Source organism: Heptranchias perlo, chromosome 6 (genome assembly GCF_035084215.1).
Source record: "Heptranchias perlo isolate sHepPer1 chromosome 6, sHepPer1.hap1, whole genome shotgun sequence".
NCBI classification, from domain to species: Eukaryota; Metazoa; Chordata; class Chondrichthyes; order Hexanchiformes; family Hexanchidae; genus Heptranchias; species Heptranchias perlo.
In genome coordinates, this window is record NC_090330.1 from 51,497,520 (window position 1) to 51,525,121 (window position 27,602).

At 41.6% G+C, this 27,602-nt stretch overlaps 1 protein-coding gene across 4 annotated transcripts in view; it reads right to left on the reverse strand.

Moving 5' to 3' along the window:
• Positions 1–27,602, reverse strand: part of dlg2 (discs, large homolog 2 (Drosophila)) — an 861,897-nt gene that overhangs the window by 261,669 nt on the left and 572,626 nt on the right. For all 4 annotated transcript variants that reach the window (XM_067986281.1, XM_067986283.1, XM_067986282.1 and 1 more), the window contains one exon: positions 15,558–15,660. In XM_067986281.1, coding sequence (XP_067842382.1) covers positions 15,558–15,660 — 103 coding nt within the window. The remainder of the gene's footprint in view (positions 1–15,557; positions 15,661–27,602) is intronic.

The following is a 27,602-nucleotide window of genomic DNA, read 5'->3' on the forward strand; positions in this document are numbered from 1 at the left end:
TCCCTATATTTTGCTTTCTGTACCCGATTTGACATTGAATTCACTATTCTAACTTATATTTCCTGGTTCAGACTCTGCACTGCTCATCAACGAAACTTCAATCTGATTGGTTAAGGAGATACCCAGTTGCTTGCCCTGTTCACATGGGTCCCAGATGCCCTGCAGAGGGCGCCGTGCTGTTTGGTTCTCCAATTTACAGCAACTTCCAGCGCAAAAGCTCACTGAGAGTATATGGGCAAGGGCAAGTCTAACAAACGGTGGGCGCCGTTAGTTCATTGCTCACTGTAAATTCTGGCCCAATGTATTTCAATACACACCACATAAATAATGGGTTGGAGAATAATTTTAGAAAGAGTTTCAGGTTTATTTCCACATCAGTTAAATATTCCTGAAGAAAATGTTTATTTAATGGCTAACAAAAATGTGTGAAATTTTATAACTGTATTCAAAATTTGTTATTGCCACATATTACATTAATTCTGTTTATACTTCCTCATCCTGTGCCTTATTTTTAATGTTAACAATAACATGGGTCAATTAAGTAGATTTATTTTACATTCTTGCATAAATAAATGCAGAGATCTATTACACACCTAACATTTTTTTCAAACAAGGCAAAAATAAACAATTACAATTTGTTGTACATAATTAAACCTTTCTGGATTGTGCTTGGACAAACTCCAGCAGGAATTAAATCTACTATCTGTGGACACCAAATTTTTTGCTATATTGACATTATTACTAGAATAGAAACAATGGGCCGGATTTTGCAGTGAAAATAATGGTGAAGCGAACAGCGCTTTTTCTTTCTGTCCCTTTTATCTCTGTCTCTCAATTCAATCTTTCTTTCCCTCTCTTTATTTCACTTACTGTACCTGATTTGACATTGAATTCACTATTCTAACTTACACTTCCTGGTTCAGATTCTGCGCCGCTCATTAATGATGCTTCAATCTGATTGGTCAAGGAGGTACACAGCTGCTTGCCCTGTTCACACGGGTCCCAGATGCCCTGTAGAGGGCGCCGTGCATGAATGGCTGTCTAATTTACAGTAACTTGCCATGCAAAAGCTCATAGAAAGTCTATGGGCGAGTGCAAGTCTAACGAACAACTGGCGCTGTTTATTCGCCACTCACAGCACTGTTTGTCCCATTGTTAAATAAAAAACTTATACAACATAGAGCTGAAAATGTATTTGTGCAAAGATAGACCTATTAAACCAGGTGAAGGTGTGACATTATTTGCAGCAGAAGGTAAGACACCCCTAAACAATATAGATCGAAATTACTACAGCTAAAAATACCAATTGGAAAATGTTACAGACTACCAACTTAAGGTGAGCAGATAGCAAACCGTTGACTAAATAAGATATGTTACATTATAGATGTAATAAATGGCTGCATCTTAACACGTGAAGCAGAGTTAATCTGGAAGTGGCTGAACATTTAGATTCCTGTTACCAACTTATAGTTAGGTTTAATATAATAATTTTTTTTATTTGTTGATGGGATGTGGGCGTCGCTGGTGAGGCCAGCATTTATTGCCCATCCCTAATATGGTCAAGGCGAAAAATAGTAAAGCAGACGGGCAAGGTTTTAAAACAACAAACAATGGGGCTATGAAATGAGTACCACCTTAAACAGAATTAAGCAGGAGACAGGCCTGGAAAATAGAAAATGACAATCTTACTAGGATATATAAAAAAATACTGCAATGAAGGGTAATACCCAAAAAGTTAAGCAATCTTTCTCTTCCGCCATTTTTAGATTTTAAAAAAATCTTCTGTTTTAAGATTATCTTAAAGGATGTAGAAAGGAGTTATTACCTTTGAGAGAAAGGAGAAAAACAGCAACATCAAGGATGTAGTGGCAAAATATACTAAATGCTAAGCAGAATTATTTCAAGAGATATATACAGAATGAAAAGTTATTCAGGACTGAGATGCACCTAACAATCAGTTGAGGATAATTCAAACAAATATTGGAAGCGGCAATAAAGGGACAATACAAGGTGGCTTGAAGAGTAAATAAGTAAAGAAAAAAGCAATGCTCTGGTGTGTATTTTCTGGAGCTCCATAAATACAGAATCTGCACCTCAGTGTTATTCTGATGTTCAAAAACCAAGTGAAAGACGAGTTGGGGAATTACAGGACAGCTAGTTTGACATCAGTAGTGGGGAGAATGCTCGAGCATTATATGATGCTTTCAGTGTTTGTCCGAAGAATGCAAAGTCACCAGTATGTTTTGAGAAGCAATATGCCATGCTCCCAAATCTGTTTAAATTCTTTGAGGATGCAACTAAATTAGCAAATGAGGTTCATCCAATGGATTGTCAGAAAGCCTATGGAATTAATGGCAATTTAGCAAACTGAATTAAATATTCAAAATTATTTTAACCCATAAGTAAGGCTACATTTGTAATATGATGTGTAATTCTGAGCATTCCACCTACAAAAAGACAATGGGCCAGAATTTACGGTGGCTGGTGAAGGAACGGTGCCCGTCATTCGTTAGACTTGCCCTTGGCCGTTCAACTTCCATGAGACTTTGCACTGGAAGTTGCTGTAAGTGGGAGAGGGAAACATCGCAGCGCCCTCTACAGGACATCCGGGCAAGCAATTGCATATCTCCTTAATCAATCAAAATGAAGGACTGTGAAATGACTAGCACAGAGTCTGAACCAGGAAGTGTAAGTTAGAATAGTGAATTCAATGTAAAATCAGGTACAGAAAGCAAAATAAAGAGAGTGAAAGAAAGAGTGGATTAAGAGGGAAAAAAGAGACAGAAAGAAAAAGTAAACAAAAATTAAGGTAATATTTTTTCTAAATCTCCAATAACAATTAAAACATGAAGGAATGAGACTCAACGCTTGTAATAGTTAATTTTCTATGCCAAAGAGGTTGTTTAGCAGTAACTAATACTTATCTCACCATTTAAAAGGGTACTTAGACGGAAACGGACAAGCCCTTCTGTGGCGAGTTTAGTTCATATCTACCACGCAAGTACAGGAACTTCATGCCATTCAATGCATTTGAATGGTGAGTCAGATAACGAGCTGCCGTTTTCGTGATGCTAACGGTGGAACGGAGCATCTCAGACAGCAACTTCCAGCTCGTTGAAAGAGCTATCCAATTAGTCGCACTCCCCTGCTCTTTCCCCATAGCTCTGCAAATTTTTCCTTTTCAAGTATTTATCCAATTCCCTTTTGAAAGTTACAATTGAATCTGCTTCCACCACCCTTTCTGGCACTGAAAAGCATTCTGAGTTGAGTTGCAGTTTATAAATGGGGTAGAAGAAGAGAGACCAGCTCTGCAGGTAAACGGAAGCTTCTCATTTTCTCTTTGAAAACTACGCAAGGAGAGACTTGAAAAATGTCACGACAACTGTGCCCAGCAGATACGAGAATGGGACTCAAACCGATGGCCATTTTGCTCCACCTGCTTACTTTTCCTGTTAAATTTGCCCTGTAACAAGCATCAATACTTACTAAAGTGCAAAAGCAAAATATTGCGGATGTTGGAAATAGAATCATAGAACCATAGAGAAGATACAGCACACAAGGGGCCATTCGTCCCATCGTGTCCGCGCCGGCTCGAAGAACAACCAGGTGCCCATTCTAATCCCATCTTCCAGCACCCGGTCTGTAGCCCTGAAGCTTACAGCACTTTAAGTGCAGGTCCAGGTACTTTTTAAAAGAGTTGAGGGTCCCTGCCTCTACCACCGATTCGGGCAGCGAATTCCATACACCCACCACCCTCTGGGTAAAAAAGTTTTTCCTCATCTCCCCTCTAATCCTTCTGCCAATCAGCTTAAATCTATCTCCTCTAGTTCTTGAACTCTTCGCTATGGGTAACAGGTACTTCCTGTCTACTCTATCTGGACCTCTCATAATTTTGTACACCTCAATCAAGTCTCCCCTCAGCCTCCTCTGCTCTAAGGAAAACAACCCCAGCCTATCCAATCTCTCCTCGTAGTTGCAATTTTCAAGCTCTGGCAACATTCTTGTAAATCCTCTCTGCACTCTCTCCAGAGCAATTACGTCCTTCCTGTAATGTGGTGACCAGAACTGCGCACAAGCTGTGGCCTTACCAGCGTTTTATACAGTTCCATCATTACATCCCTGCTTTTGTATTCTATACCTCAGCTAATAACAAAGAGTATTCCGTATACCTTCTTCACAACCTTATCTACCTGTACTGCCACCTTCAGGGACCTGTGCACATGCACTCCAAGGTCTCTCACTTCCTCTACCCCTCTCAATATATTTCCATTTACTGCGTATTCCCTTTTACTGTTTGCCCTCCCTAAGTGCATTACCTCACACTTCTCCGGGTTGAACTCCGTTTGCCACTTTTCTGCCCACTCCATCAACCCATTGATATCTTCTTGGAGTCTACAGCTATCCTCTTCACTATCAACTACACGGCCAATTTTTGTGTTGTCTGAAAATTTGCCAATCATGCCCCCTACATACAGTCCAAATCATTAATATATACCACAAACAGCAAGGGACCCAACACTGAGCCCTGTGGCACACCACTGGAAACGGATTTCCATTCGCAAAGACATCCATCGACTTTTACCCTTTGTTTCCTGTTACTGAGCCAATTTTGGATCCAATTCGCCACATTTTCCTGTATCCCATGGGCTTTTACCTTTCTGACCAGTCTGCCATGAGGGACCTTGTCAAATGCCTTACTAAAATCCATGTGGACAACATCTACTGCACTATCCTCATCAATCCTCCTTGTCACTTCCTCAAAGAATTCAATCAGATTTGTAAGGCATGACCTTCTCCGAACAAATCCATGCTGACTATCCCTGATTAAACCATGCCTTTCCAAGTGACAGTTTATCCTATCTCTCAGTATTGATTCTAATAGTTTGCCCACCACCGAGGTAAGACCGACCGGCCTATAATTGTTTGGCCTTTCCCTCGTACCCTTTTTAAACAACGGTACTACGTTTGCAGTCTTCCAGTCCTCCGGTACCTCCCCTGTATCTAGTGAGGATTGGAAAATGATCCTCAGAGCATCCGCTATTTCCTCCCTGTCTTCCTTCAATAGCCGAGGAAACAATCCATCCGGCCCTGGTGACTTACCAACTTTCAAGGATTCCAGTCCCTCTAGTACTTCCTCTCTTGTTTTGTTTACCTTATCCAATATTTCACACCTCTCCTCTTTAACTAGTACATCCAGATCATCCCTTTCCTTTGTGAATACTGAGACAAAATAAAACCCCACCCACATCCTCTGCTTCTACACACAAGTTACCTTATCATCCCTGATAGGTCCCACCTTTTCCTTAGCTATCCTCTTGTTCTTAATGTACTAATAAAACATCTTTGGGTTTTCTTTGTTCTTACTAGCTAATATCTTTTTCATGCCCTCTCTTTGCTTTCCTTATTTCCTTTTTTACATCATCCCTGTACTTTCTATACTCCTCTAGGCTTTCTACAGTATTTAGTTTTCTGTGACAGTCATAAGCTTTCTTTTTCTGCTTTATCTTGCCCCGTATACTTCTAGACAACCAGGGGGCTCTAAATTTGGCAGTGCCACCCTTTTTCTTTGAGGGGACGTGTCTGCATTGTACCCGTAGAATTTCACTTTTTAGTGCCTCCCACTGGCTTGCCACTGACTTCTCCTCAAGTAGTTGTGTCCAGTCCACTTCTGCCAAATCATCTCTTAGTTCTGTAAAATTTGCCTTCCCCCAATTTAAAACGTTTACTCCTGATTTAACTCTGTTCTTTTCCATAATAATGCTAAAACTAACTGAATTGTGGTCACTGTCCCCAATATGGTCACCCACTGTCACTTCACCCACTTGCCCATCTTCATTTCCCAGGACTAAATCTAGAATTGCATCCCCTCTTGTTGGGCTTGTCATGTACTGGCTAAAAAAGTTCTCCTGGACACCGATCAAGAATTTTGTGCCCTCTGTGCCCCTCACACAGATTGAATCCCAGTTGATGTTAGGGTAGTTGAAGTCCCCTACTATTATTGCCCTCTTATTTTTGCACTCGGAAATTTGCCTACATATTTGTTCTTCTATCTCCCTCTCGCTATTTGGGGGTCTATAGTACACTCCTATTAGTGTGACTGCCCCTTTTTTATTTCTTAGCTCAACCCATATGGCCTCGATTGATGATCCATTTAGCATTTCATCCCTTCTCACAAATGTAATTGATTCTTTAACCAATAATGCTACCACCGCCCCCCCCACCTTTTTTATCACCCACTCTATCCTGTCTGAAAACTCTATATCCAGGGATATGAACTGCCAATTATCCCCCTCTTTAAGCCAGTTTTCCGTTATAGCAATGATATCATGCTGCCATGTGTCTATCTGTGCCCTTAGCTCATCTGCTTTGTTTGTAATACTCCTTGCTTTGAAGTATATGCCCTTCAACCCCATCAAATTCCTGTGCTGAACACTATTTAACCTTTGCTTCTTTTTCCTTTCTGAGTCACTAACTACGTCACTACTGCTTTTCAACTTCCCGTTTCCTGGTCTGAATTTGTCCTATCTATACCTACCCTTTGGTTCCCATCCCCCTGCCATACTAGTTTAAACCCTCCCCAACAGAACTAGCAAATGCCCCCGTGAGGATATTAGTCCCAGTTCTGATTGGGCGCAACCCGTCCAGCTTGTACAGGTCCCGCCTTTCCCAGAATCGGTCCCAATGCCTCAGGAATTTAAACCCCTCCCTCCTACACCATCTCTCAAGCCACACATTCACCTGAGGAAGGAGGAAGTCTCCGAAAGCTTGTGAATTTAAAATAAAATTGCTGGACTATAACTTGGTGTTGTAAAATTGTTTACAAAAAAATAGGAGCAGTGGTTATAATCTGAAGCTATTGAAATCAATGACTCCCCCTCCCCCCCACTTTCCCTGGCTCTGTACTTGCTCAAAAACCTTATCTCTTTTAACATCTTCCGGTTCTGACAAAAGGTCTTCAACCTGAAACGTTAACTCTTTTTCTTTTTCCACAGATGCTGCCTGACTTGCTGAACTCCTCTAGCATTTTCTGTTTTTATTTCAGATTTTTTCACATTCAACACTTTAAAGTCCTGCAAGCAGAATATAGCGAGTTAGGAAATAAATGAAAAAGCAGGACCTCTAAGGTAGTAATCTCAGGATTACTCCCAGTGTCATGTGCTAGCGAGAGCAGAAATAGGAGAACAGACCAGATGAATGCATCTCCACATCATGACTACCTATTTTTTTGGTCAGCCAGTGTTGGTAATGGTTCTGCTGCTGCCATTTACAACTACTACTGATCAATCTTTTGTTTCTTAACCTGTCCCATTACCACCTTCCTTGCCTTGCACCATCATCCCTTTTGTCATTTAATCACTCTTGGCCTCGACCCTATCACAGACCTTCCCTTTTGTTCTTTCCTCCCTTCCCCTCCCTCACTAAAGTGCTTTGTAAACTGATTATAGGACATGTGCAGGCAAAACTAAGGAGGCTACCCTGAAAGGCTCAACGAGTAATAAAATTATTGGTCTCAGATTATGTTTCTTTCACTCCACACAATTGTGTATCACTTGGCTCTAGTTTCTCCATTGTGCTGATAGCTCCTATTGAATCCCTGCCATACACATTGTGAATGAGTATTGAGATCAAAATCTGGTATCAACAAAATGAAATATGACAAAGTCTCACATTCTAATGCCTATTCTACATAGATGCAAAGTCTAGCTAGTCTGTTTCTATCAACTGTGGGTGTCTTCAGGAAAGAGCTTCCAACTTCTTTTGCTAAGGATCAGAGTCTGCACAGCGCGGAATCTCAGTGGCAATATTATTCAGATTTCTTAGAACATTTCAGTTACAAATCAATCAGCTTTCATGAAGAAACCAATAATAAACTATGGAGACAGCTGCACAGCTGTATTTTAGAAAATCAACAAAGAACCTAAAAATCAAGAGTGTTGCCAGTTAAAATTAGAAGAGCTGCTAACCAGAAGGTACATTCAACACTTTAAGGTTAAGCCAATTTTAGAACTAAAGTATAATGAATGATTCACAAAATAAATCAATGTAAAAAACTTACCAGCTAGGCGACTGTGGAGCTGAGACTAAAACTTAACAAAAGGGGGTAAAGCTATATGGAAGAAAATTTGTTGGGTAGGATTTTATACCCCAATGGTGTGTTGACCAGATAATCCCCGAGTGATAAAGTCATGTACAAGCACCGTGACTAAATGGAGATGCAGGAGGAGAGATTATGAAAAGGAATAATGAGTTCAAATGGGTACTACATTGATGCATGAATTACAGTGCGCTTTCCATGATGCTATTTGTTCTGATTCAGTTGGTGGAAAGTCAATGAACAAACATCATGAAGCAGTGTAGCCAGTGATTAGAAAAAATGCTTCATATTTTTCATTATAGGAAATGTTAGGGACAATTAAAATATTATGCATAGGTGGTGCTGTTTTTCTCTTTAAAAAAAATAATAAATCTGTGTTTTAGGCAATGGGCTTGATGATTGAAACTTATTTTAAAATTTTTGTTAATGGAAATAGCCTGAAGTAATACTGACTGTAATCACTACTGTTACCACTGGTTACTGCTTATATCAGCACGGTTATTTTATCCGTGCCCTACTTTTTCTGTATTACTGCATAATTATCCCCATGATAGATTTAACAATTGCAAACAGAATAGTCCCACCCATTTTTAAAAAAAAAATAAGTACGATTGTTCCATAATGTTAAAACTTGTACTGAGGGGAAACAGTTAATGCAGTTAATACAGTGCCAACTGTGTGCATGGAGAAATTTTAATTTAGCTGTCAGCTAGAGGCAGTGTGAGCACCAATTACACTATTACTCTATGATGGCAGCAGAGAATTTTAATATTTTGAACATTGTCTATCAATTAATTTTCAACTTGAAGTGGTCTCAGTTGCAAGTTATGTCCATAACCATAAAATATTTTAAAAGTTCATAAAGCAGCATCATCATATGCAGTACATGTAGGCCACACTATAGTGATATGAAATTTATGACTGTGAAAAAACTGCAATCAGTACTACTTCTGCTTTGTCAGTGCTTCTGTAAAGTAGTTGTAATCAGTTGTTATAATGTGTCAGCAACATCAGACTTGCACCCCACTGTGTGGAAATCAAGCAGTAAGGTCACACTTCTTTTCAAATAACAGCTAATAAGGAACATGAAACCATATTGAAATATTTTGTCTCTGTATGGATTTATATAGCTAAATAGGCACTCTAATATTAGGTAAGACAATCCACAAATAATACTTTTGCTGTTTTAGGGATTTTCAAAATAGTGGATTATTTACATTTGGAAACAGATAAGATAATGTGAGAGTACTAAAGTGCTCTCTGTGATTGTAGTAATTATTAAATTAAAATCCAAAAATTATAAACAGCATTTAAGATAATTGATTTGTTCATATTTGGGGTCTATGTTTAAATTCGGCAGAGAAAAAAATAGAAAAGTATCAACCTGCTTCTTAGTGAAGCATATTAAAGCACCCTTTGAATTTGCAGTAGCATAAATTTTACAATCAGCTGTGCCAGTTGCATTGGCGCAGAACGGGTGCTGGGGAACTGGAAAATTGAGTGAGTGGACCGTAGGTAAAATTTGTTCCCGATTCTTTCTGTCCCACAATTTTTCATCTGGCTGCATTTTGTGTGCTAAAGTGCTAAGTGCAGATTTTATGCCATAGACTCATTAAGGCATCAGAATGTATGCAAAAATATTTAAATGAGTACTTGCCACCATTTCCTGTTTTTTGTGCCTAAGTTGCATTTTGGCCTTCAAAGCCCATTTTGAATGGGCACAATAAAAATTTCATTTGAGATGCAGTTCTTAAAGGAGAGCAGGCTTTGCATGTTTTTGTTGCAATGTTTATAGTACCTTTTTAGTATTTTGTTGATCTTTATTTACTACTAGTTTTTAAAAATCTCCCCAAAAATTGACCATTATTGTCTGCCAATTCACTTTAAAACAGACTGCAAGAGAAGCATTTACAGGATTTCAGCTGAACAGCAACAGATTAAAAAAAGAGCATATGAAAAGACGTCCTTCCAATATCAAATGTAGAATTTCATGGCTTAAGCGGTACAAGGTGAAAGAAGTATGACACGGAACAAATTGTTGACACCTGCCATTATGCCACCGATCTGCCACCTATCTGCAGGCCCTGAAACAACTATGAAGAAATGGCTCTGCAAACTCTGGGTTAGCAAGGAGACAGTTGCAAATCTGTGCCGTCTGATGCAAGAACATCTGCAGCCAATTATAGGGAATGCATTGCTCATGGCAGTCAAGGTCACCTCCTCCCTCATCGTTTTTCTGCCATCTTTTGCGAGGTACGCCTTCTTCTGGGGAGGGTGCCCTGAAATACAAACAAGGCAACCCTCCTCTTACCCATCTCGTGCAAAAGTTCTTCCATTTCACTAGCCAACAAATGGTATTTGGGTGCTATGCCACTTCATCACTTGCCTACAGACTCAATTTCCTTCTTCTACATTTATTTGCTAGCCACTGTTTTTTGCTAGCTTTCGTTGTGCCCCATGGTAGGAAATATTTATGACTTCTTAAAGGCAATTTGGTTTTTATTGCCCAATATTTGTAACTTTACATAGCTGCAGCCTTTTAACTTTCTCAGCAGCCCTTTAAGGCAATTTCCCACCCACCCCTTTGGCATACCTCCCAATGCAAGGCACAATATGGGACTGTAGCTTACAATTAATACATTCCATAACAATGGCCTACTGGGCATTTGATGTACAGATGCTTCATTGGTCTCTGTGACCCCGTAGAGAACCAACCCTCAGTGCTCATAAACAGATTAATAAAATAAAATTATTTACTTAAACAATTATCAAATGTTGCATAAGCAAAATGCTAAATGTAGCATATAAAATTTATCCATTCATGAGGAAGGATTTTCATGAGCTTTGAAATGTTCCTCAATTACAGAATAAAATCTGTATTCCTCAGTTCCCCAAGGAGTGGTGTACGACTATATCATATACAACACTTTCAATGGTGATCTAACCAGGACAGCTACATTCACTTACTTAAGAAAATCAGTTACTCCACAGATTAACTGAATAACAGTTCTTAAATGATGACTTCCCTTTACATCCATTGAGAAGGATTTGAGGGGAAAGGAAATTATTGCATATTACTTCACAAACCAGGGCATCAATCAACATGAATAAATGGCACTCTGATAAGTAAGTTGTTTAATTGGGTTCTAAAATTTTCCTTTTTCCCCTAGCCCCGTTGCAATAAGTTTTGCATACATATTGCTTTTTTGTGGGTGGGGGTAGCGGGCCATGATAGTAGAAATATAAACACAACAGTGTTGATTCTTGTAAGACTGTAGTAACTATTAACTGGATACCAGTTAAAAATATAACTCTGGGTGCTGCAGTTTCATTTCATCATATATTACTACAAAATTAAATTAGAAATATCACTGAAAATACAACTGGGAGCCATAAATACCACATGAGTTCAGGCTTTAGAACATTTCAGACAAACTGCCACTTTTCATTGTTGAGTGCCTTTTTGCATTCATTCCAATGAAACAAAACTATAGCTGACTTTACAAAACAGAAGGAAGGTATCGAATGAATGATTAATTTTAAAACCATAAATAGAACTTAAGCTAATTCAATAAGAATTCTTACATTTCAGTCAGTCTCAAATTCTTAACAACATTGGCCCCTTCCCACCCAAAGTGGGAAATCGCTTTGAAAAGGTAAGATTTTAAATTTTGTGCACAAAAGATTAATCATTTCAAACTCAATAGAAGGAATCTCTGTGCACATAGTCTGGCACAACAAGTGGGAACATTAACAAGGCAATTGCTGCCTTACATAATAAGAAAAATATACATCTAGGTCATTTTGAAAATTAATAATTTTTGATATTTAGAATGATCTGCAGATCACTGTTTCACTAATGTACCAGCATACTTTAAATTACAATATAGATAATGCAATATTAATGTATAAATACACTAAAGGATCAACACTATCATAGCAATCTAATGACTACAGCCTATGTTTTGAAACAAAATAGGATTCTTTAGCACTTCAGATTAGGATTGGTGGTGCTTTTAATACTGCCAAGTAATAGCTAATAGAAATCTCCTCCAAGGGTCAACACAAACCACATAGGATTAGATATGTTGTTGGTTAGACTGATGGGATGAATTTTCCTTGGCTCTATCTTAACAATCCAACTGAAATTCAAAACTCAGAAGAGCATCCACTGCTGCATCCATGGGCCAGTTCCAATGCCCACAATAGCTGTTTTGTGGTCTTTGAGTGAGATGGCCAATTAGTGTCAAATTATTTGTAGTTGTGTGTTGTGGACTTGTGCCAGGTCCTACAAGTGAAAGTGCGTTTTCTAATCCACAACATTACTCTGTGCCAATTCAGGTTACAGTACAAAGATGTGTCCTCAGCAAAATGATTGAACTCAAGAAATTGCTTTCACTTGTTTTTCATGTTACCATACATTTTCCTCACTGTGATATTGCTGTTCTTAAACTAATCTCTCCATTGACTTGATTAGAGATTTGAGAAGACATATTTGGAGAAACAGGAGGAAGGAGGTGCAATTGGGGCTTACTTCTAGTGGCAGGGCCATAAATTTAGGGGAGAACATGGACCCAAGTTTCTGGCCCATTGACTTACTGGTAGGAAATAATGGTGGGGGGGCACTTCTTATGCTTACATCAATTTTGTTTCTCCAGCATTTTGGGGCTTCCCTGGGAATTCCACTCAAAGGACCCCTGATAGGTCCAGCAGAACCTACGCCTGCAGAAATCAAGCGTAGATCACAACAGAGGTGAAGAGAATGGTAGTCAATCCATTGAATAGCTGCCCTGCATTTTTGGGTGAGAAGATTAAAAAGATTTTTAATGCTATTCTCGGCCCACAGAGAGGCATGTGCCACTCCGAGAACTGCCTCCTTTGTGGTTACTCTACCAGCGCAGATGTCCATCTCGAATATTTAAATGACTATGTCCCCAGGATTTGGGATGGGTCAGTGGCTGGTCACAACAGTGGATGGAAGTCCTACTCCATCACAGTTCCGCCCCATCCAAAAAAATTGCGGGATTTCTATCCTTTGTAATTTAGTTTAGAGCTCAGCAGAAAGTTTATGGTGGTAAATTGGGTTAAGACCATAAGAGATAGGAGCAGGAGTAGGCCATTTGGCCTTTTAAGCCTGCCCTGCCAGTTAATGAAATCATGGCTGATCTGATTTTTACCTCAACTCCACTTTCCCGCCCTTTCCCCATATCCTTTGACTCCCTTGCTGATCAAAAATTTTCTAACTCAGCCTTGAATGTACTCAATCACTCAGACTCCACAGCTTTTTGGGGTAAAGAATTCCAAAGATTCACGAGCCTCTGGGAGAAGAAATTCCTCCTCATTTCTGTCTTAAACAGGCGACCCCTTATTCTGAGACTATGCCCCCTAGTTTTAGATTCCCCCATGAGGGGTAACATCCGCTCAGCATCTACCCTATCGAGTCACCTCAGAATCTTGTATGTTTCAATAAGATCTTCTCTCATTCTTCTAAACTCCAATGAGTATAGACCCAACCTGTTCAATCTTTCCTCATAAGACAACCCTTCCATACCCGGAATCAACCTAGTGAACCTTCTCTGAACTGCCTCCAATGCAAGTATATCCTTCCTTAAATAAGGGCACCAGGACTGTACACAGTACTCCAGGTGTGGTCTCACCAGCACCCTGTACAGTTGTAGCACAACTTCCCTGCCTTTATACTCCATCCCCCTAGAAATAAAGGCCAATATTCTGTTTGCCTTCTGGATTACCTGCTGCACCTGTATGTTGACTTTTTATGTTTCATGTACGAGGACACCCTCTGTACCACAGCATTTTGTTGTACTTCTCCATTCAAATAATATTTTGTTTTTTTATTTTTTCTCCCAAAGTGGATGACTTCACATTTTCCCACATTATATTCCATCTGCCAAATTTTTGCCCATTCGCTTAACCTGCACTTTGTGTCCTCCTCGCAACTTGCTTTTCCACCTATCTTTGTATTATCAGCAAATTTGGCCACAATAAACTCTGTTCCTTCATCCAAGTCATTAATGAATATTGTAAACTGTAAATAGTTGAGGCCCCAGCACTGATCCCTGAGGCACTGATCCTTTTGGAAATCCAAATATACTGCATCCATTGGTTCCCCTTTATCCACCCTGCCCGTTACTTCCTCAAAGAACGCTAAGAAATTTGTCTGACACGATTTCCCCTTCCTTAAACCATGTTGACTCTCCTTGATTGTATTATGAATCTCCAAATGTCCTGCTACTACTTCCTTAATAATGGATTCTAGCATTTTCCCAATGACACATGTTAGGCTAACTGGTCAATAGTTACCTGCTTTCTGTCTCACTCCCTTCTTGAATAGGGGTGTTACTTTTGCAGTTTTCCAATCCACTGGGACCTTTCCAGAATCTCGTGAATTCTGGAAGATTACAACCAATATATCCACTATCTCTGTAGCCACTTCCTTTAAGACCCTCGGATGCAAGCCATCAGGTCCAGGGGACTTGTCAGCCTTTAGACCCATTAGTTTACCTAGTACTTTTTCTCTAGTGATAGTGATTGTTTTTAGTTCCTCCCTCCCCTGTGCCCCTTGATTATCTACTATTATTGGTATGTTATTAGTGTCTTCCACTGTGAAGACAGATACAAAATATCTGTTCAATTCCTCTGCCATTTCCTTGTTTTCCATTATTATTTCCCCAGTCTCATCCTCTAAGGGACCAATGTTAACTTTAGCTACGCTCTTCCTTTTTATATACTTGTAGAAGCTTTTACTATCAGTTTTTATATTACTTGCTAGTTTACGCTCATAATTTATTTTCTCCCTTTTAATTATTCTTTTAGTCATCCTTTGCTGGTTTTTAAAGCTTTCCCAATCTTTGGGCTTACCAGTAATCTTTGCCAAGTTGTATGCTTTTTCTTTTAATCTGATACCATCCTTTACTTCCTTAGTTAGCCATGGTTGGTTCACCCTTTTTGTGGAGTCTTTCCTCCTCACAGAAATATATTTTTAATACTTGAAATCATATATATCAGTAATTAGAAAATAAATTAAAAGAATAAGCTTCTTCTAGCTTGATATATTTTCAGACATTGAACCTTCTTCCTCTTTTGCTCTACAAAACTGAAGTTTCATTTTTCCACATCCACAATATTTTGAATTCAAACACTAAACATACAAAAGACAAGTTTCTTTCATTGAAGTCAAAAAATCTCAATGGAAACCACTTCAGAAAAAGAAAGTCACATCCTGTCTTTGGCTGCCACATATCACTGGATTTTCAAAGCTTAATCCTTCAATCCTTACATAACCCTGCTTTGATAATAGTTTTACTTTTCCATTCTCCCTGGAGTCTTGGCAATAAAGTTACACTTGCCTAAAACTTGACTAGTTATCAATATACTAAGCTCATCAAACAAACATCAATGCAATTATCCTTAAAGACAGTTTAGTTCAGGTCAGAGTTCTTACCTTCAGGTCTGTATTGAGCAATCATAGTCACAGTCTGGCCTGCCCCCTTTAGAGCCACTGCAGCCTGCTCGTGTGTTGCAACACGGAGATCGATGCCATTTACCTAGATACAAGACAGCAAAAGAAGTTAATTACATAGGTTCAATTATCCAGTTTTTGTTCTAATGTGATTTCTGTTCCACAAGTGGTGTCATGTTACACATAAACAGACTAGATGGTAAGTCTGAAAAAAATTGATGAAAAAAGCAAAATTAGGATTTACAGACTTATCACAGAACTTACACTAAAAATATTTATAAAACATGAGTTTCAGCTTGGTGGGCCATACCGCTAGAATGCAATGCTACTCAATGAGTAATGAGTTACTACTCAACAATGCATCAAGCAGCTGATCACAATTAAATGCTAACACATCCTCACTATGGAGCATCCACGCAAACAGAGAGATATCGAGCACAACAGTTTTACTGGATTGCTTCAAACAATGGGATCGAGAGTCTGCGGCCCTCCCAGTGCACTCCTGCCATAAGTCTGATAGGGATGCGGTGGAAGGGCTGGAAATTAGGCTGGGACCGGGCCTTCTCCTGCCCCAAACAAGGAGACCCGTGTCAACGAGAAAATGTCTGGGAGAGGAGGCTCCAAGTTGGGAGTGCCTTCATCCCTGGCCGGAGAATCTATTGGGCACCAGTTTACCTAGCGCATCGTCCTTTTGACTGGCATATATGGGGCCTGCCCGGGAGCCTGCCATTAGTATTTTGATGTTGGAACCTCCTTCAACAATGAATACTCTGGTGGGGTAAATGCAATGGTTCCCAATGGCAATGACACCAGGATGTTGTCCCTGCGGATTTTCGGGGGACAATATGACAATCCGCATCCTATCCATAGATCTGCACTGGTACCTCCATTCAAAATTAGTTCAAATTTAAATTAAAATGGTTTAAAATGTATTCTTTTACCAAACAAATTACGACATAAAATACCCAGCAGAAACTAGCCAATTTATGAAAAATAGAACATTTGCATCCTAGTTGACATAACTAACTAGATGGAACATGCCATCCAGGGCTTTATTTTTGGAAGTCACCATTCCCCATATACCCTCTACAAATATATTACACATACATTACTACAATCAATAAACTGACAGAGATAAACAAAGAACATGGAAAAGCCATGGGAACTACCATGCACTGAAGACTGGGATCACTTCAGTAAACAAACATAGATTAAAATATCCTACACCTATGAGCAGTGTTCTAGTTTGTAAAACAGGGCACCAGATTTGGGATTAGAAATTAGAAATTTGTACCTTTATTTGAAGTTTGACTTTGTTTGAAATCAGAATTTCACAAAGTTGCAAGATTTATGTAGCACAAATCGTGTTTTATTTCTAAATATAAGTCAATATTAAAATTACTCCTTAGTAGCTTTAAAGTGTGAAATGCTTTAAGGTAATATTGTTCAAAATCAGCAACTCATCTAATCACAATATACAACGATATTAATTTACATGAACTATTATCATCGAAGCAAAACAAATGCTGGAGCATTTCACTGCAAATCAGAACCTTGCACAGATCATTAGTGAAGTCATATTTAAAATACTTAGTGCAACTTGGGGTATCATCCTACCTTCAAAAAGATGCACTGAAGAGAGTTGTGAAAACAACAAATAGTAAGACTCTGGGACTTATGGATCTAACTTATGAAGAGAAACACATAGTATAGAATTTATTTTAATTGGAGAAAAGAAGATTGAAAAGGGAAATGATCACGGTCTTTAAAATGCCGACAGGCACAGATAACATAAATGCAAAATGCTATTTAATTTGCACTGAAAGGGCAGAACCAGAAGGTAAAACTAACAAGCCAAGTATATATATATATATATATACATATACAAAATATGCACATACAAAAAGACAGAGAATAAAAAAAATTCATAACGGATGCAATTCCAGCCATGTTAATTGATTCCCTCAAAAAAGCTTGATAAATATCTGGTTAGAATTGGCATTGAACGTCACAGAGATAAATACAAACATTTCATGGAACATAATGGCGGCGATTTTTGATTCAGGTGGGCAGGGCGCTTCATTTTTATCCCACTACCGCCTCACTTTTAAATGTAAACAGGGCAGTTGTGAGAAGTAAATCATCCTCAATTCTTCCACTGCTGCTAGGACCAATTGTCATTGTTGGAACACAGTTAACTTCTGTGTTGAATAATAAAGGGATAAGCAGAGAAAGATGTTTGGAGTTTTGACTACCTTCTGGATGGGGGTTTTGGAGAAATTTCCTTTGAGGATTAAATAAATGAAAGAGAATCCATGGTGAGTGGTCTGTGGAAGCAAAGGGCATGATGAGCTAAAAGAAAGCCTGCCTACGTGGCAGGTAGTCTTCATTTTTCAAACTGAGATATCCTTCATTTTCAATGTCATACACTATAGAAAAGTAATAAAATTAGAGGAGGAGAGAAGTCCTAGCAGGGGAACGGAAGCTGCAGCTGTCAGGAAGGACCTTTCAAAATGTAAATCATTCACAGCTGCTAAGTACAAATAGTAATGTTTTCTAAAGGCATATGGATTTGTAAACTTTCAATCTTATAAATACTCTCAAAGGGCACATGAGGTGGAAGTAGGTTTAGTGGAATGACCTTTGACTAAGGCTTCCTACTGGTAAGATAGTAATTGAAGAGGATACACTTTCCTAATAACTTTGCTAATCATTGTTTGGAAATAGCCTTGTCCAGGACTTTAGGACTATAGGCTGCAAAGAGCTGAGAAGATTCTCAGAGAGATTCAGTATGATCAACATAAAAACCAGAAGTTTTTTATATGCATCAATGTAATGGAATCAACTATTTAGATCCAATTAGCAAGAAGGTGAATAAGAAGGATGGAGGCAAAAATGGAATAGTATCTTTGGTGGACACTAAGGATGGAGCCTAAAAACAATTCGATTAGAACGCTAGATCTGATAGGATTGATCAATGACTAGTGTTTGGATTCTGCTTATCCTATGGACAGAGGCTAGAGCAACAAACACTGCTGTCTTTCAAGACAGGAGTTTAAAATCATTCAAGCTGAGAAGCTCAAAGGTTTGACATACATGTTTCTAAAAAAAGCAGAGAGGATTAATATTTATACCCTTTCAGGAAACAAGATACAGTCCACAAAAGATTCGTGGAACATAGGAACAGGAGTAGGCATTCAGCCCCTTGAACCTGTTCCACCATTCAATTAGATCATGGCTGATCTGTAACTCAACCCCATTTAACTGCCTTTGCACAAATCCCTTGATATTCTTACCTAACAACAATCTATCCATCTCAGTCTTGAAAGCTTCAATTGACCCAGCATTCACATTCTTTTGGGGGAAAGAGTTCTAGATTTCTACTACCCTTTGTATGAAAAGTGCTTCCTGATTTCACTCCTGAATAGCCTGGTTCTAATTTTAAGATTATGCCCTCTTGTTCTGGATTCTCCCACCAGAGGAAATAGAATCTCTTTATCTACCCTATCAAATCCTTCTATAATTTTAATTACCTTGAATAGGTTAGGAAGGACCAGTGGTCACTCTTACAAGTTATGTAAGGGCAGAACTAGGTTAGATGTTAGGAGGTTCTTCTTTTCCCAAAGAAAAGTGGACTTGCGCACCAGGTTGCCGGTTCGTACAGTGAACGCTGATTCGCTGAATTCCTTCAAGCGAGAGCTGGTCTTGTTTCTGGCTGGGGTAGAGATCACCTTGTACAAGAGGTAGGTAACATAATCAGGGCCAGGGTGGTCTCCTGGACTAGATCCAAAACCCTAAGGGGCCGGATTGGAATTTACCAGATTTTTTTCCCCCTCTAATTGGCCTGGACTTCTTTCTGTTTTTTTGCCTCTCCCAGGAGATTACATGGCTTCATGTTGAGTGAGGAGTGTATGTATTGTGATGTCTGTATAGGACAGGTCAGATGGACCAGTAGGCCTTTTCCTGTCTTTTATTTTTCATATGTCTGTACGTTCGTAACCCTTCTCTAATCTGACCAATGCTCATTAACGCTAACCCCTTGTTTCCTATCCATGCTGCGATATTTGCCCTTATAGCTTACACCTGAATTTTTGTAACAAACCTACTGTAAGATACCTTATTGAATGGCTTCTGAAATCCATATTCACTACAGTTATCAATCCAATCAGTCACTTCTTGAAAATAAAACTACTATCAAACACCATTTGGCTTGAAAAAATTGTGTTGGCTGGCCTATATTACCCCATCCATTTCTAAATGCTCATTAATCTTATTTGAACTATTATGGATTCTAAACACTTGTCTGCAACTGATGTTAGATTAACTGGTTTATTGTTACCCAATTTATCCTTCTCTCCTTTCTTGAACAAAGATGTTACATTGGCTATCCTCCAGTCTCGTGGCATAATTTACATATCTAAGGAGAATTGAAAAGTTGTAATCAGAGGTTCTGCTATCTTCTTTCCGATGTCCTTCAATGAATAGGGTGCATGACATCAGGGCCTGGTGACATATCCAACCTGGGTTTTGGTATTTCTTTTATCTCTAAAAATTGTTCCACTTCCTCCTCTAGTACATTCTCACTTCCACCATTATTTGCAAGAACCGATGCAAAATATTTGTTTAATAGCTCTGCCATACCTTGATCCTAAACAATTAGAATACTCTCCACTTATCTGGATGGGCACAGCTGCAACAGCACTCAAAAAGCTTGACATCATCCAGCTGTCTGCTTGATTGGCAATCCATCCACCAGCTTAAACATCCACTCCCTCCACCATCAGTGCACCGTGGCTGCAGTGTGTACTATCTACAGGATGCGCTGCAGCAAGTTGCAGAGGCTTCTTTGGCAGCATCGCCCAAACCCGCGACCTCCACCAACTAGAAGGACAAGGGCAACAGGTGCACGGAACACCATCACCTCCAAGTTCCCCTTCAAGTCACATACCACCCTGACTTGGACATGTATCACCGTTCCCTCATCATCGCTGGGTCAAAATCCTGGAACTCCCTACCTTACAGCATTGTGGAAGTACCTTCATCACGCGAACTGCAGCGGTTCAGGAAAAAGGCCCATGACCATCTTTGCAAGGGCAACTAGGGGATGGACAATAAATGCTGACCTTGCCAGCGACATCCATATCCCGAGAATGAATATTAAAAAAGTTATATTCCCTCCTTCCTCTGAGTGGTCCTACTCTCTCTTTAATTACTCTTTTAGTTCTTATTTGGTTATAAAAGTCCTTACTATTTCCTTTTATTTTATCCATTACTTTTTCATATTTCCTTTTGGCTCTTCTAATCTCTCTTTTCATTTCCGCACTACACTTCCTATATTCTTCATGATGTTGTTAGACCTAGCTTTATCGAATGCCTCTCTTAAGTTTAAGTTTAGTTTTAATCTCCCTATTTATCCAACTCTTTCCTTTGATGCACTCTATTTTTACCTTGTAGCAATAAATCTATTTTGCATTCTATCCATTTCATGTTTGAAGTTTCTCCATTGCTGATTTATCACCCAGTTTGCTAACCATTCTTAACTCAATGAACTTGCCTTTATCCAGTCCAGCACCCTTACCTTTGACTCTTCATTATTCTTTTCTATTTTCATATTGAACCTATGTTGTGGTCGCTATTTTCCAACTATTCTATTCTCACATCAATTATTTGCCCCACTTCACTTTGCAGAACTAAATCAAATAATGCTTCTTTTCGTGTTGGACCAGAAACAAACTTCTGGAAATCAGTCTTGGATCTATTCTAAAAATCGTCCCCACTTTGACCACATGTATAACCTTTATCCCCGTCTATCTTGGGACAGTTAAAATCACCCATTATTATTGTTCTGTTATTCTTTTATTTCTCTGAGCTGTTTCCAGATTTCCCCCTTGATCTCATGGGATGGGCAATAAATGCCCATCCCATGTCATCTCCACTGCTTGGTGGCCTGTAAATCATATTGTTAATTGTGCCTCTATCCGTATGGATTCTGCCTTATGTTCTAATTAGAGTTGCCAATTCTGGTTGGAGGCATTCCTGGAGGTTTGATCACATGACGTTCTAACCACATGATGTTCTGACCATGTGATGTCTGACCGCGTGACATCTGCAAATGTTATAGTATTTATAGTAAAGGTTGGGTCACCTGTAGTTGAGTATTTTTTCTCATGGTTTCACAACAGCAGCTGTTGTGAAAGAATTTCCAAGAGCCTGGAGGCCATCCACGAGCAGGTGGAGAATGGCTACTGAGGGCGGGGAAGAGTGGAAACCGGAGGTGGGGGAAAGAGATTCGCAGGGAGGAAACCAGAGGCGGGAGGAACTTTGATTCCACCAGTAGCTGATAGTAACTCACCGAACTGACACCAATAACTAATAGTAATACTGGTAACACTCAGATTCCCTTCATAACCAACAGTAATACAATAACGGTCGCGTCTATTTACACCAGTGTTGGAAAAAAGGTAATTCATTATTGGCACAGTGCTAACACTATTGAGTTCAGGGAACGACCAGTGCTAACACTATCGAGCTCAGGGAACGCCCAGCGCTGACACTACCGAGTTCAGAGAACGCAAAGTGCTGACACTGCCGAGTTCAGAGAACATACAGTGCTGACACTACCGAGTTCAGAGAACATACAGCGCTGACATTACCGAGTTCAGGGAACGCCCAGCACTGATGCTACCAAATTTAGGTAGGAAGGAGTGACGCCATGGAGGAATTTCAACATGAAGTTAAGAATTTTAAAAATCAAGGTGTCGGTGAACCGGGAGCCAATGTAGGTCAGCGAGCACATGGGTGATGGGTGAACGAGACTTTCTGCGAGTTTGCAGAGTTTTGGATGAGCTCAAGTATATTGAGGTGGAATAGTCAAGTCTGGAAGTAACAAAGGCATGGATGAGGCTTTCAGCAGCAGATGAGCTTAGGGGCAGAGACGGACAATATTGTGGAGGTGGAAGTAGGTGGTCTTTGTGATAGAGAGGATATGGGGTCGGAAGCTCAGCTCAGGGTCAATTAGGATGCAGAGGTAGTGAACAGTCTGCTTCAGCCTGAGACAGTGGCGAGGGAGGGGGCTGCAATCATTAATGAGGGAACGGAGTTTGTGGCGAGAACCGAAGAAAATGCCTTTGGTCTTCCCAATGTGTAATTGGAGGAATTTGCAAGACTAGATGTTGAACAAGCAGACTGGTGACACAGAGGCAGTGGAGCGGTCTAGACAGGTGGTGGTTGTGAGGTAGAGCTGGGTGTCATCAGCATACAAGTGGAACCTGATGTCATACCTTCGGATGATATTGTCAAGGGGCAGCATGTTGATGAAAATAGGATGGGGCAAGGATAGATCCTTGGGGGACTCCAAAGGTAATGGTACAGGGGCAGGAAGAGAAGCCATTGGAGGAGATTCCCTGGCTAGGACTGGTAGGTGATAGTGGAACAAAACAAGGGTATTCCCACTCAGCTAGACAACGGAAAAGAGGCATTGGAGAAGGATTGTGTGGTTAATTGTATTTAAAAACTACTGAAATAAAGATGAGGCCACAGTCACAGAGGATGTCACTATTGACTTTGATTAGGGCCAAAACCTGATCGGAGAGGTTCAAACATGGGGCCAGAAATTGCTTTAAAAAGAATGGTGAGCTCAACAGCGCCAACCATTGATAGTGGCCAAATGAAAAAGCAAGTTCCAGCTTTTGCACATGCACAGACAGACGCAGAAATCTGGAACTTAATCTTCCTGGTTCGCTTGCGATCTGACAGGTTCGCCTTAAAGGGATATCGCCGGCTGCAATCAACAGAATCAATATGCCAGCGCCTATTTGCTCTTCTGCCCAGCTGGAAACTAACTAATATCGTTACAAAACAGGGCGCTTAAATATACCAGGTCTGAACTATGTTTTAACAGTGCGGTAAGTTTTAATGACTGCCGATCAACTAAAAATTAACTTTTAAAAACGTGGAGTCTCATTATTCCTTATTTTAATAGATTTTGGTCATTAAAAAAAATGTTCAAAAAATTTTAACTTTTTTTTACTTTTTCCATCTGTCTCTTTTATTTAATTCGTTATTTCTCACCCTCTTTTTTTGCTGTCTATAACTGTTTTTACAAATGATCTTATTGTTGTAACTTTCACTTCCTGGTTTTTATGTTGCAGCCTGTACTTCAAGGTTTTGACGCGTCAAGGATGCTGCAATCTGATTGGTCGAGGGGAGAGATTGCTCCTCTTGCTTCTTCCACAGGTCCTCACTCCCCTGGAGTTAACGCTGGGCTCTTCTCAGCTTCCTATTAGAGGAAGTTCCCACAGCAAAGACCGCGGTAAGTTAATGGGTGAGTATAAATCTATGGAGTGGTGAGCGCCGTTTGTTTGCCGCTTGGAGCAATTTACGGGCCAAGGAGTTGCGGGAAAGGTGGCAGACAGGTATGGGACCAACGGACAGCAGCATTGCCGTCTACTCCACAGCTGCAGATAACGCACAGTATCTTTTGGAATATTGACGATAGCTGTTGGGAATTGCAGGCAATATAAACTGCACAGTGCCTCCTCTTCATTCCTACAGCTGCTCTGCCAGTTGGGTTATGTGTATCTGTTGCTGCTCATCCTCCTTCCATTGCTCCTTCTCTTCTTCATTCAAAAAAAAATCACAAAATAACTATGGATGAGCAAGGCCATTTGGTTCACCTTGAATCAAGTATTGATCCCTCTTTGTGTGAAGATTTCTTGATATCATTCCTACATCTGAATCCACGTTGTTTTCTCCTATACTAGCGAGCCTCCTTGTGGCTTTCCTCTGCACTGGCCACAGCACATCATTAGCTCCCTTGTGCCTCAGTGACCAGCACTGTACAAGGGAATCAACAACATTGACTATTCTACATAATTTGAGCTGTAAGGTTGGTTTTGTGAGGTGCATTTCGTTCAAAAAGAACGGGCAAGGATGATGTCATTGGAAGTGACGTCACTAGCGGAGCCGTAGCTTTTTAGCATGCGCTGAGAATGATGTCATCGGGTGGCCCAGCGCATATACAGAAGGACGTCATGGGTCGATCGAAAACCGACATTGTCACTAACCGCTCAGTCAAACTAAACATGTGGGAGAGAGCTGCGATGACTGATGGGGCATTGTGTGTGTGCCATGGATTATTTCCAGGTTTATTGGGTAGAAAGTGGGGGCAGGGGTCACCTTTTACATCACAAAGCGAATAGTGACACTGACGTCACTTGCCGTGCATGCGCCGGACTTTCCGAGAAATCAGCTTGCTGGCGTTCATGCTCAGGAGTGTGATCGAGGTCTAACGGGGTGGGGGGGGGGGGGGAGGGGGAGGATGAAGAACAGGAACGTGGTCCAGCTAGGGAGATGGCTCACGTTCTCCTCCCCCTATCTCCCTAGCTGGACCACATTCCTGTTCTTCATCCTCCCCCTCCCCAACCCCCCCCCCAAGTTCTGGATTATGTTCTCACCGACCCCCCCCTCCCCGCCTCCATGATCTACTCCCCCCTCCCCCCACCCCAAGCTCCTGCTTCCCCCTCCAGGATCTGGCTCCCCCACCACCCCTCCCCGGCGTTCCTGCTCTCCCACCCGCACCCGTGCTCCTGCTTTCCCACCCTCGCACCCTGCGCCTGCTCCTGGCTCCCCCTCCGCGGGCCTCCTGCTCCCCCCCATGCTCCTGCTCATCCCCCACTCTGTGCTCTTGCCTCCCCTAATGGGCCCATGTTTCCCACCATCCCCCCCTTGCTCCTGCTTCCCCCGTACTCCTGCTTCCCCCGTACTCCTGCTTCCCCCGTACTCCAGCTTCCCCCCTGCCCCCATATTCCAGCTTCCCCCCTGCCCCCGTGCTCCTGCTTCCCCCGTGCTCCTGCTTCCCCCGTACTCCAGCTTCCCCCCTGCCCCCGTGCTCCTGCTTTCGCCTCACCGTGCTCCTGCTTCACCACCCCCTCGCCCTTCGCACCTGTTCGCCCTCCTTGGGGCTCCTGCTTCCCCCCCGGGCTTCCACAACCCCCCCACTGTGCTCCTGCCTCCGCCATTCGGCTTCTGCTTTCCCCTCCACAGGGCTCCTGCTCCTCCCCTCCCCCTCGGGCTCTTGCTTCTGCTTTCCCTCCCCCCACCCCGTGCTCCTGGTTATCCCCCCCCCACAACCCACCCCGCACTCCTGATTTTACCCCTGGGGCTCCAGCTCCCCCACCCCCCACTATGCTCCTGCTTCCCCCTCCCCGGGCTCCCACTTCCTGCGGGCTTCTGTCTGCTCTCCTGCATTGGTTGCATTTTTGGTGCTCAGTCATCGGACTCCAGGTTGCGCTTGTAGTGAATGACAGCGAGGAGGGTCCAGCGCGGTGTTTACGAGCAGTTGGTGACCTACAATGCGCATACAGAGCAAGATCGGTGTCCCGCTCGTCAGCAAAAGAGGAAGTTCTCATTTCCTGTCAATATACTCAGCGTACTATAACTCACTGAAAATCTACATGTAACCGGTAATAATAGGTGTGATGTCTGATATCTTACCTGTAACTAGTAGCAATCCTATAACCATTATTTTTACAAAGCAACTACTGATGTTGCTCCAGTTTATGGCTTCATATATACAAAATTTAGCTGTTAACATTGCTCACTTTCAACCACTATTCAGACAGGCCCGTACAGATGTTCAACTTTAAGCAGATGCTTTATTGGACCATTGTTTAGAATATCAATATTAGTCAGTGCTCTAGTAAGTAGGACATTTTGCATTTATTTTGTTGCCAAACTGCCCAAGTCTGAAAACAAGAGGGCCGATTTGAACTCTGGGCGAGAATCGGGGTGTGGGGGCCGAAACGGGGGGAGAATTGCCCGGCCTCCTGGAGCATGAGACGTGGGAGATTTGCATCTCCCTCCCCGGCCAAATGTAAACAGCCTCTGTGTGCTATTTGATCCTGAGCTGAGTTTCTGACACCATGGGCCCGATGTTAGCAGGGCTGTGGGTTCTTGGCGGGGAGGCTATCGGGCGCGTGGGTAACGCCCCAGGTGAAATTAGTCAGCTCCCCGCGCGATTGTAGCATACAATCCACTAATTGGATCCACTTACCTGGTCCTCCGGGATCCCCACTGCTGATCTGCGCGTCGGGCGGACTGCGCATGCGCAGTAAGATCTGTCAGCTGGAGGAGCTCTATTTAAAGGGACAGTCCTCCACTGACAGATGCTGCAACAAACAGAAAAAATCACAGCATGGAGCAGCCCAGGGGGAAGGCTGCTCCCAGTTTAATGATGCCTCACTCCAGGTATCAATACATGGGGTGAGGAGGAGGGGGAGGACAGAGATCTTCCTCCCGGCGGGCGAGAGGAAGTGGCCTGCCTCTGCCACCAGGAAGACCTGGCTCGAGGTGGCAGAGGAGGTCACCAGCACCACCAACATGTCGCCCACCTGCATACAGTGCAGGAGGCGCTCCAATGACCTCAGTAGGTCAGCCAAAGTGAGTACACTTACTCTTTCTCCTACACTCCGTCTGCCACATCACTGCCCCCACCCCACATCTCCTTCTGCACTGCCAACACTACTCTGTCACATCACCCCTCATACCCATTCAAACCTCATCCTCATCGTACCTGCACTTACTCACCTCGCCAGTACCCATCCCGCCACCACCACTCAACCCAATCCCCATACAATCTCATGGCTCTATCTCGTACTCACCCTCTCATGCATCTCTTTCACAGTCAGCCTCACTCAACCTGCCACTACCTGTGCTGCAGCCACAGGGCATGCATCACATATGTGCAGTAGGCAGCGTAAGGCAAACGTGTCGTGAGCACGAAGGGGATGCACAAGGGTGTTTGAGGGTTTGTCATGGTTGTTACTTATATTGAATTTCTGACCAATTCACATCACATATTATATTGGCACCACTACTGCCATGTCTTCGCGAATCTTGTCTGGTCTGTGCAATAATGCCCTTTCCTGAGGATCACAATGAAGACCCACAACTGATGCCACCCATTGTGTCACTGCAGAGTGGGTGTAGGTGTATTTGCAGGGCTCTTTTGTGCAGACGGCTGAGAGA